Genomic DNA, 11,167 nt, shown 5'->3' on the forward strand with positions numbered 1-11,167 from the left:
CAGGTCCTCATCCTCCACATGCATCAGCACCGCGATGAGGGTGGTGATGTTCTCTTCTGTACCCTCATGATGGTGGTGGCGGTGCTGCAGGAGATCCAGATGGGTCTTCATGGCTGCCCTTCGGATCTTAGCCTCCTCCTACAAAGAACAGGGGTTGTCGTTGGTAGGGAGGAACTCCTCACCTCCATCACCATGAAGAAGAGCTTGCTTGGGTCTCTTGCAAGAGGTCTCACGGGGGTGTCCGGTTTCCCTTCTCCAACCCAGTCGGAATCTACAGGTTGGCCGGCCCTCGTAGAGCCGGGGCGGAGGGCTGGCGTGCAAGTACTCACGTGGTGGAAGAGAGGGCAGCACAGGGCAGCCAGGGCAGCATTCACGGTGGCCTGATGTTCCGATGGGCAGTGCCTCAGCCGCTCCATGAAGGCCAGGACCCCCAAAGTGGCTTCCAGACTGGAGGTCCTGAGCCCTCCCAGGATCCCGGCACTAAAATCCTGGGGTTTCTTTGCCTAGGGTGAAAAAAGGTGGATCCTTGGAGTCCTTCCAAACACATGCTAGTCCACCCCCTGCTAAACAGACCACAGGCCTCTCAGGGGGCTGATGCCGCTTGGCCTCCATCCACTGCCTTGGGGAGGAGATCACTCAAGCCATCCCAGAGGCACAAAGAGGGGGCGAGAAGGCAGCATTGGAGCACGTGGGGAATTAGGGCTCCCACTGAGAGATGCATTTCTGTGCCTTCCCTTAAGGATTTCTCCTTCGTCCTGTGGCAAGGGTTCCACAGGCTAAACCCACCCAACTGGAGAAATCTCCCCATCACACCTGGGGATGCCTAGGAGCACCAGCCTCAGGCAGGGCTCCCCAAAGAGAGGAGTTTCCATGCCCAGAGAAGCTCCCGGGGTCGTGGGTCTGGGTCACTCACCGCCTTCAGCTTTCCATAGATTTGGAGAAGTCCCCTTTCGCTCAGGTAGCGCATGTTCTGGCTGGGGTGGACTAGCCACGCTACCAGGAGCGTCCAAGTCTTCTCCAAGGCGGCAAAGTCTTTGTCTTTCAGGAGCAGCTAAAAGAGGGAAAGGAGGAAAACACCCATCAGCCCCTGGGGCCAGACCCTCCTCTCAGGGAAGCCCACGCTGAGGAACACGCTGCTCACCTCCACAAAGAAGGCCACCTCTGCAAGGGAATGCTGTTCTGGATCTTTGTCCAGGCTGAAGAGGGAAGCCAGGTATGCCTTCAGCCTGGCCACTGTGGAGGATGGTGTCTGTAGGAGAGCCCTGCAACACACCAAAGGACCCTGCTGAGTCCTGGGCGGTAGGCCCAGAAAGAGCAGACCTGACCCAAACCACCCCAGCCCCCAGGCCTCCTGAGAAATCTCCTATTCACTCCTACTTACCTCACCAAGAGGGCCACACCCTGGAGGCAGCTCTGTGGAGAACACAGGGATTCCCAGCAGGTCTTCTCTGGGGTCACCTGTGCCACCCTCTCCAGCAGGGTCCGGACAATCTGCGAGGTCTCCCTGCAGAGAAGAGAAGGTTGCTGTCACCAAAGTGTGTGTCTCCTTGCAGGGTGGCGTAGTGTCAAGGGTGGAGGGACTGTGTTGGACCATGGGAGGGAGACCACAGGGGTGAAGTGACTTTCCCCACAGCTGGTTTTTTAACACTGCAGATGCATTTTAAGGCTCTCTGCAGATCCAAGAGGGCTGCAAATTCTGGGGTCTCCTCTGTGTAGCGGAGGGAGGGGACTACCATGCCAGAGTCACCCCAACAGGCCAGAAATGCTCCTCACCCATCAGAGTGGGACATGGGACAAATGACCCTAGCCTGTCCTCCCAGAGTGCTGGAAGGAGGACTTGCTGGCCTCGCTTTCCCCAGCGCCATGACTTACTCAGGAGGCAGATCTTGGCTGTCTCGGTTCCCGACTCCCTCGGTGGTGTTCTGCAGGCCAGTGAGGATCTTGTTCACCAGGCCCACCAGGAGTTCGGGGAACCTCTCCTCCACCTCACTGGCGTACTCCATGCACCGGATGACGTCCCCAATCTTCTTTGTTGCTCTCCCCTGAGGAGAAGGGGATGGTCAGGCCTCAGCACACAGTCCGAGGGACAGTTATGGGTCAGGAGAATCCCCGGGGCCAGGCCAGTGCCATGGGTGACTGCACGCACATCTGGGCCTGGAGGGTGCTGCCTCTGGCTCAGGGAGCATGAGGTCAACTGCAAGGGAAAGACATCCACAAGGGGGAAGGGCAAGTCCCCGCCTCCCGTGTGAACAGTGGCTGCCATCCAAGCCGCCATGCTGTGTAGTGCAGGAAAGGAAGGGCGGAGGGGTGGAGGGAAGTCACCCTTGGTTTCCGCCCCTTACCTCTCCCAGATGGATGGAGGAGAACCAATCTGGGGCCAGCTGTCCTCTTCCTTCTTCTTCACCTTCGATGTTCCTGAGAGAGGAGAGGAGAGGAGAGAGAAAAGCTGCTCAAAGATCTGTCCTGTTGGAGATGGCAGCCAGCTGGAGAAGAACACGAGCACCCAAAGAGATGCTAAGCAAGGATCTCGCCTCCCTTGGGAGGTGGCTGGCAGGGGAACTTCATCAGGCCAGAGATCTCCCAAGTCCAGCCTTTCGTTCCCCACTGAGAAGCCCTAGGAAGTGTTCAGAGAGGGCATCGAGACAGGAGCCCTCCCCTGCTCCTTCTCCCCAACACCCGGTCATGCCAACAGCATGTGGGTCTCGGAGCTCCCTCTGCTAACAGCCAGGAAGAGACTTGCTGGTGTCTGTCTTGCACCTGCTGCCAATCGGCTTCCTTGGGTGAACTCCCCCTCCAGAGTTCTCAGAGGGCAAGGAGGAGGAAACATCCCTCTGTGGGGCTCAGACATGGGGGAGCTGCCCCTGTCCCCTGCAGCCTTCTGCTGGCTATGCTAAAAGCCCCCCCCCCCGCTCCCTACGGGCTCCTAAGGCCCTTCAGCTGAGAGGAGGGTACCTACCTGGCCGAACTGGGGGCCGGTGGAGAGTCCCACACCTCGTCCTTGATGCTGCTCACGTCATACATGGTGTCATCCTCGTCCGTAGAGGAGCACTGGAGAGGAGAGAGAAGAGAAATGGGATTGTTCCAGGGCTTGCATTGACCTTGCGAAGCCCAAGGGACGCTGAGTCCAGGCAGCACCCTGTTGAGTAGGGCTTTCCAGAGGAGCAGGTGGTTTGGGGTCATCCATCGTTCTATAAGGGGTGCTGAGGGTTCCAATGAATGGATGACCCTCTAAAACAGGGCTGCACAACTTCGGCCCTCCAGCCATTGTTGGGCTACAACTCCCATCATCCCCAGCCACAGTGGCCCATAATCAGGGATTATGGGAGTTGTAGGCCAACATTGCAGGAGGGCCAAGGTTGTGCAGCCATGCTCTAAAACCAGACGTGCCTCTTAGAACAAAGGCATTTGGCATCTCTGCCCAGAAGAGCCTTCCACCGCATTTTCAACCCCTTCCCAGTGCCTCAACTGGAGCCCTGCATTTTCTTTCCACCCCACTCATTAAATCCCTCCCACCCTGCGGCATCTAGAACTGGAACTGTTCCAGGTTCTGTCTCCTATTGGGGAACAGGGGACACACACACACAACCCAGAGCCCATCCACGTGAAAAAAATGGATGATCATTCCTGACCTCTGCCGAGGACGAGTCTTCCACCACTTCAGTGTTCAGCAGCCTCTTTATTAGCCACTTCTTTGGCTCCGGGACTCTGAGAGAAGAAAGGAGAGACAGGGCATAAGAACATCCATGCATGCCAAGAGCCCTGTGGATCAGGTGAAAGACACGTGTAGCCCAACAGTGGACAGCCAGATGCCTATTTAGTTGGTTGTGAACCACTTGAGACCTGGTTATATGTGGCATCAAAACGTGTTTATTCACACACACACAAACACACACACCCCTGCAGATTATGAAGTTCCTTGGCTATCATGGGTAATAGTCTTCAATTGGCTTCTCCTCCATGAACATGTCTAATCATTTGCTGAACCTAGTAGCCATTAGCCCATCCTGTGGTTGTGAATTCTGTAGCTTTCAATATGTGGTGTGTGGGGCGAGAGGGAGAAAACACATTTTCTGGGCTCTGTGCGCACCCAATGCTAGTCTACTCCTTGTGTTGAACTCCTGTCCTCGTGCAGTGAGGGGGGCAGGGAAATATCCCTCCAAGGTGCTCAGGCCTTTCAGAAACACTCATCTCCCCCTGCAGGCTTCTTTTGGCTAAACTAAGACGGGACGCCCCCACCCCAGGCTCCCAGGGAAGGTGATCTGCCTCTATGATCCCAGGAGCTGCCCTTCAGCTGAGAAAGGTACCTGGGGGAACTGGTGTCACAGTCCCCTTCCGACCCCTCGTCCTCCACGCTGGCTTGCGGAGTCTCGGCCCCCGGGAAGGAAGAACTCTGTGAAGGAGAGAGGAGGGAGAAATGGCTGCTCTGGCCCTCGCGTTGAGCTTTCCAGGCTTCGGCGGGGAAAAGACCAGCCGGGCACCTCCCAGCGGTCATCACCAGGTGAGCTGGATACCGGAAGTGGGCCGGAAGTGGACCTTTGATGTCCCAGAAGAGCTACAGGGGAGGCCAATTCTGCACCACAGCACGGCCATTTCGGAGGTTTAAGCAAACTCTTGTCAGAAGGTGGCCACCCACCCTGCAGCTTCTCAAACTAGAGCCATTCCACATTCTCTCTACTCCTGGGCAACACGGGGGACCCACACGCCCAACCCTCAGTCCTTCCAAAGGAGGGACTGGATGCTGATGCTTTCTGACCTCTCCAAGGGATGGCTCTTCACCAGCAGCAGTGTTGTGCAGCCTCCTCTGCACGGTGCTTGGCCTCTGGACGCTAAGAAAAGAAAGAAAGAAGACACGTGAGATCAGAACACCAGTGCTTAGGAAGAGCTCTGCTTGATGAGAAGAATCAGACATGCAGCCCAGCACCCTGTTTCCAGGAGTGGACAGCCAGATGCCTGCAGGAAGCCCACAGGCTGGGCATGGAGACACCTGCCCCCTTGTAGAAAGAGGAGGAGAAAAAACAACTCTCCCAGATGCTCAGAGCTTCTGCCCACCCCCGGCTTCTTGCTAAACCAACCACCTCCCCCAGCCCCAGGATGGGCTCTTAAGGAAAGTCTTCTGCTTCCATGAGCTCTGGATCTGCCCCTCCAGCTGAGAAAAGTGTACCTCTGGGAACTGATGAAACTCTCCACGTCCAGCTCCTGATCCCTTGTGTTGATCTCTGGGATCTCGGCCTCTTGGATGTCGGCACCCTGCAAATGAGAGAAAAAGGAGAGCAATGCGTGAAGTTGTGCTCACTCTCATCTCCCTAGGGCCTTGGGGTTTAGGTTCTCTCCCTTCATTTTCTTTGAATTCATGTTTATTTCTTTAGATTATTTTGATTTTTAAATAAAAAAGTCTTATAAAAAAAAGAAACAATGTGCTCTAACATGAACTGTTATTGGGAGTGCCAGGGCACAGCCACCACATGCTTGTGGCCATTTTGTTTCATGGTATGCCCAACGATGAACCTCCACTGGGATATGAGTTTTGCTGTGATCAACAAAATGGCAGCACTCTGGAGCTCTGGTCCAAAGACAGCATGTCAGGTAGGTCTCCGAGATCTCTTTCTTGACCCCCCAAAAAGCAGTCCTTAACAGAAAGGTCAGCGCATAGGAGCTCTAGAATTGAATGCTAATTTCTTGTTCTCATTTCTTGCCATTTTTTCCTGCATTCCTTTCATGGGGAATGGAAACAAATGCGAATGGGACCCACTGGTATTCATAGTTTGGCCCCGAGAGTCTTCTTCATGCAAGCCCATCATGTCCTCTGCTCTCCTATTCCCAGGTTAGCTCACTCTTTCCAAAGGGAGAGACAAGGTGGGCCCCTGAGTCTGGAGCGAGGGCCATCCCTCCTGCTGTGGAGACTCTGGGTGGCTGTTTTCACCTGAGGGGGTGATGACTGTCTCTCAAGAAATGCCTCTTCAGTCAAGAGACATTGAGTCTCTCTGCCAGGAAGACCCTCTCATCTCCTGATCCATGTCAGGGTCTCGGGTTCCCTTTCTGGATCCGTCCCAACTTCTGTCTGCTGCAGGCAGAGATGCAATCTCCCCTCACTCCTCAACCATCCCATCCACAAAAGTGACAGGAATTGTGACCTTACCTCACAAGACCATGCGGTGGCAATGGTCTGCAGGAACCACCCATCGTCCTCAACCGTGAAGACACTGCAGGAAGAAATACAATGGCATGAGTACCTCGGAAAAGCCTTGCTGGGTCAGACCAAAGATGCTAGCCCAGCACTCTGCTTCCAATAGGGGACAGCTGAATGCCTCCAGGAAGCTGTCCCCTGTGACCTTCAAGCTAGTGGACATCACCACCCCATCTCGTAGGACTGAATTCTTCTACAAAATGTATGAAGACATCATTTTTGTAGGTCCTGCACCTCTTGCCAGTCAGCTGCACTGGATCCATCCCAGATCCAGGCCGGCTGTGGGACAGAAAATCTTCCCTACACAACATTTCAAGAAGAAACTCTACCTCCTCTGGGAACTGCTGGCAACCGCTTCATCCAGGATCCCGTTCCCACTGTTGACATGCTGGATCCTGGAGCCGTCCGAGAATGACTTCTGTGAAGGAGAGAGGAGAGAGGAATGGGTGCTCTGACGCCCACTTGATCTTTCCAGGGCGTCTGGGAGCCAAACGTCACACCTCCTTCAAAGGGTCCTTAACAGATGCGCTTAAAGCAGGAAGTGGCTCCTTTGCACCTCAAAACAGTGCTGGGGATGCTCCCCCACAGAATTGGGCCCCCTGCAGTTGCGTTGCTGACTAAAAGAGACACTTCCTGTTCTCATATTGCTTTTCTTGATGATGCATCTGATCTACTATTTAGAGTCTTGCAATATATATTTATATATCTATAGCTATCTCATTTAAACTTGATTTTTTAAAAATTTTGTCTTTATATTTTCTTTTCATTCAGCTGATATATATATATATATATATATATATATATATATATATATATATATTTATATTTATATTTATATTTATATTTATATTTATATTTACACTAATTGGTTTTGGTTTCACCACAAAAAGAGTGCATCCTTCCTGAAGTACCGGGTATGAACGGAAGCTCCAGCACGTGCGGCCTTTCTTAAAGAACAAGGCCCTGCCTTGCCAGAATGTCGTGGGTGGCAGAATGGAGGGCAATGCCTTTTGGGAAGAGATGGCTGCCCCTTAGGTCTCCGATAGAGATCGACTGGCCTTGAGTGAGACCCCAGGTACACCACAAGAAACCATTCCTAAAACCAATGTCAGCGAATGGGACCCACAAACGGAACACACTTTCATGGCCATTTATTTCATGGGTGCCATTGTGTCAGAGCAAATGGAAACAAATAGGAATGGTATCTGTTTCCATTCATTCAAAAAATATATGCACGTGATTCTCAAAGTGTAACTGGGGTCAGAGAGGAACCAAACCCAAAAATCTACTGCACCCCAGAGATCAGCCTCCCCCCATCCCCCATTCCTGGGGAATTGGGTGAGATCATAGGTATTAGACCATTTGGAGTCACAGGATCCCGAATGAGAGTCAGGCCTCTTGCTGTAAGGGACACTGTGGTTTCACATTCAGGGGAGGTGCTTTTAAAACACAGAAGCCTAGCTAAGTCCGTCTCTTTGCTGGGAAGAGCTACTGGCCATCTGATGCAGCCTCGTGTAAGCCGGAAAGGGGGTGATGTGGAGCCGAGCAGTGGCAGAGGGGAAGGAGTGCCCAATCTGCCCCAAGGAAGACTTCCCCACTCTAGTTCCCCTCCAGACTGCTCCCTTTCTGGACATATTTTGTGCTTGGTAGTCCAGAAGAAAATCAAAGTCTGGAACCCTGGGGGGGGGGGAGTGATTTGGAGCAGGAGAGCGGAATGAAGAAGCGAGGGGTGGAAGACAGGTAGATACACCCCTCTTCCCTCTCAGCACTTCCCATCCCCAAATTTCCCATGCTACTTCCTCCATAGGGAGGGGCTTCCACCTTTGCATGAGTAACTTGTAGTTGAGCCCCAATTGTCACTCATCCCACAAATCCAATTCACTGCTGCTACCACTGCAAATTTCGAAGCCTATGGCTTTTCAAGACAAGTTCTCAAAACGTTCCTCCAACCTGCTCAGACTGGGTCTCCCACACTCCCTCTAGACTCGCTTCAAATGGGGTCTCTCCCACCCCCTCCCAGCCCTGCCATGTACGGACTGGATTTCCATCCCTTACCAGTGACCATTTGCCGGTTTCGGTCACGGAGCGCTCATCATTAATCTCCTGTGGCTGCAAGTCACTGAGAGGAGAAAAAAGACAAAAGACACAAGTGAGTGAGTGTGTTGAAGGAACCCCGAGTACCCAGTTTCCAACAATGGACAGCCGGATGCCTCATGGCAGTGCGTGGAAGCAAGAACCCTCCCCCTCCCTGCAACATTAATGGACTTAATTTAATTTAATTTAATTGATATATTGCCTAGTGTAAAAACCTCTAAAACATCTCAGCTCCCCTGGTTGGGGCTTGGAGAGTGGCTGCTGGTCAGAGCAGACCACCATGAATGGTCTGACTCAGCACCACCTGTTCCGAGAGGCTGCCACGACCCCCTCCTCTGCCCCCCAGAGGGGCTTCCACTGCTCCCCATCCCAACTGCTCCCTTTCCCCTGCTACCACTCAAGGAGGCACCAGGGGATCCGGCCCTGAAGAAGCAGCCAACCACAGCCTGGCTCCAGTCTCCCGCTCTGGGTGGCTGCAGGGCTCACCTGGAATCCAGGCACTGAGAAACGGTGGGCCAGGCACACCAGCCCATGGGGCCTCTCAGCCCCCCAGTCCTGGCAGAGCAGACTAGGGGACCCATCCCCATTGGAAACCCTAGAGAGCTCCATGTGCATGAGAACCCTCCCTTGCCTCCTGTGCCTGAACCCCTGGAGCCTCCCCCAAAGCCCAGGTAGTTCAGACTGATGGGCTTTGGAGATCCCTTTGCCTGCCCTTGCTGTCTCTCCTTTCTGTCTTGTGCTTCTTGTGAACAGGGACCTCTTGTGGGGGGCAGCTTATGAAACCCTGGCAGGGGCCATGTTTCTTGAGAGGGTCCCAAGTGGTCTTCAAATCCATGGTGCCATCAATCAAGACTGGGCCCGGATAACCCAGGAGGAGCAGGAGAACCTACCTGAGTGGAGCCACAGGAGTAGCCCCATCAAGGCTGCCCACGCCGCGGAGTAAGGGGCCTCCTTCTCCCTTGTCCTGTCCAGGAGAGAGGAGAGCAGGAGTGAGGAAGGGCTGGGCCAGTCTGTTCGGACACACCGGGGTCAGCCCAAAGGGACCAGGAGGGACTCACTTCCGAGATTTCTCACCATGAACCAAACCGCTTTGAGAACTTTGGTGGTCCCCCCCCCATTGATCCTGTTTGAGGCAGGGTGGTGAGCCTTCCCGCTGATCCCCTTGCCAGAGGAGGCCACGTTCAGCACTCCCTGCTGGCCCAAAATGGAAAACTTTTGGCGTGAGCAGCAGGAGAGACCGCAATGCCCTCCTGTCACCAGTCCGGTCCAGAGGCTCCCAGGGCAGCAGCGGAACCCCCATCCCCATCAGGATCCATCGGAACCCCAGCGCCATGGCAACCAGGTCAACATACCCAGCCCTGGGATACAGCTCAGCAACGGCCACTTTTTGAATCTAAGCAAGGACTTCTGCTACTACGCATATTTCTAGACCACTCTCCAACCAAAAGACTCCAAGCGGATGGCACAGAGAAATGAACCAAGAACACCGGAATAAGATGATGTCCTGTCCCCAAAGGGCTCTCAATCCAAAAAGAAACCTCAAGCAGATGGCAGCAACACCACGGGAGGGATGCTGTGCTGGGGCTAGAGAGGGCCAGTTGCACCCCCCCCCCCGCTCAATAGGAGAGTCTCACCACCTGGAAAGGTGCCCCCTCTCTCACTAATCCTGCTCCTGCGACTTCTGAAGGGGGAAGCTGCCGGGAGCTCAGAGAGGCCAGGAGTCCTTCCCCTGCTCTGTGCAGGTGGCTCCATTCTGTGCTTCCTCACTGGAAGAGGTCCTGGAGGAGGGAGGGGGCTGACGGAGCTCTGAGCTATCCATGGGGGGCTTGTGCTCCATGAAGACCCAGGGAAGGTGCGCTGGGCCAGTTCATTCATGCCCACATGGGTCAGCCCAAAGGGGCCAAGAGGGACTTCCTAAATGTCTCCACCTTGACCCAAATCCAACCCCTGGGGGGTCACCTGCCATCACATTAACCTAGTTGGGGCAGGGCGGTGGATACTCACTCTGGACTCCTTGCCTGAGGCCATGTTCTGCGCTCCCTCACGGCCAAAATGGGACGGAAATTTGCCGTGAGCAGCAGGAGAGGCCAGAAAGTCCTCCTGCCAACGGTCGAGTCCAGACAGTTTGAAGGCCGCAGCGGAACTTCCAGCCCCATCAGGATCCGTCGGAACCCCAGCGCCATGGCAACCGGTAAACACTCCTGGCCGGGGACCCCCCCTCCAGCAACTGCCATATTTGGATCTAAACAAGGATGGCGGAACTCCCAGGCCCAGTGGTGGGCACGAGGCACCAACAGCCGCAGGGTTGCCAACTCTCTACCTGGTCCTGCTCCTGTGACTTCAGCAGATGCCTGACATGCAAAGCTTAAGCTAGTGAAGCAGTTTCCCATCTCTTTAGGCTAGAAATGGCTTCACCTGCTCAATCTGGTCAAGCTTTTGCTCAGAGCAGAGGCCATCAAGAGGGGGCAATTCCCATCCTCCACATAAGTGCCACTTGGCAGAACTGGCCCTTTCTATCCTCCCTCCATCTCCCACCCCACCCCCAGTGCAGAATTCTCAGGGCCTAGTGGTGGGCATGGGGCACAAGCAGGCAGGGTTGCCAACTCTCTAACCAATCCTGCTCCTGTTCCTTTAGAAGATACCTGGTTACAGAAATTAAATTGCCAAAGGTTTTCCCATATCTGCATTTCCATGACGGCAAAAGCGTCAGCTGCTTAATTTTTGAATGTCAAGTCATTTTTAAAGGCACAGGAGCCAGGCCAGTAAAAAAGGTTGGCAACCCTTCTGAAGTCTGTTCCTGAGCACACATGGCTGGGTGACGACAGGGCCGTGCCTTTCCTCCAAGGGGCAGGAGGAATGTTCCCAACATTTGGACCCCCAGATCTTCAG

General features: G+C 54.2%; 1 protein-coding gene across 1 annotated transcript; it reads right to left on the reverse strand.

The window, feature by feature from the left end:
• Positions 1 to 583: 583 nt before the first annotated feature.
• LOC128334936 (uncharacterized) lies at positions 584 to 10,947 on the reverse strand. The gene is made up of 16 exons (XM_053272512.1): positions 10,283 to 10,947; positions 9,169 to 9,242; positions 8,240 to 8,303; positions 6,514 to 6,602; positions 6,137 to 6,200; positions 5,162 to 5,247; positions 4,754 to 4,826; positions 4,305 to 4,390; positions 3,630 to 3,705; positions 2,957 to 3,048; positions 2,343 to 2,415; positions 1,873 to 2,042; positions 1,382 to 1,504; positions 1,142 to 1,262; positions 914 to 1,051; positions 584 to 619 (listed from the first exon to the last, which is right to left on the reverse strand). The coding sequence occupies exons 1-16, from the start codon at positions 10,304 to 10,306 to the stop codon at positions 584 to 586; spliced, it is 1,389 nt and encodes a 462-aa protein (XP_053128487.1). The 5' UTR covers positions 10,307 to 10,947.
• Positions 10,948 to 11,167: the final 220 nt, after the last annotated feature.

This window comes from Hemicordylus capensis, chromosome 10, assembly GCF_027244095.1.
Source record: "Hemicordylus capensis ecotype Gifberg chromosome 10, rHemCap1.1.pri, whole genome shotgun sequence".
In the NCBI taxonomy this organism is placed as follows: domain Eukaryota; kingdom Metazoa; phylum Chordata; class Lepidosauria; order Squamata; family Cordylidae; genus Hemicordylus; species Hemicordylus capensis.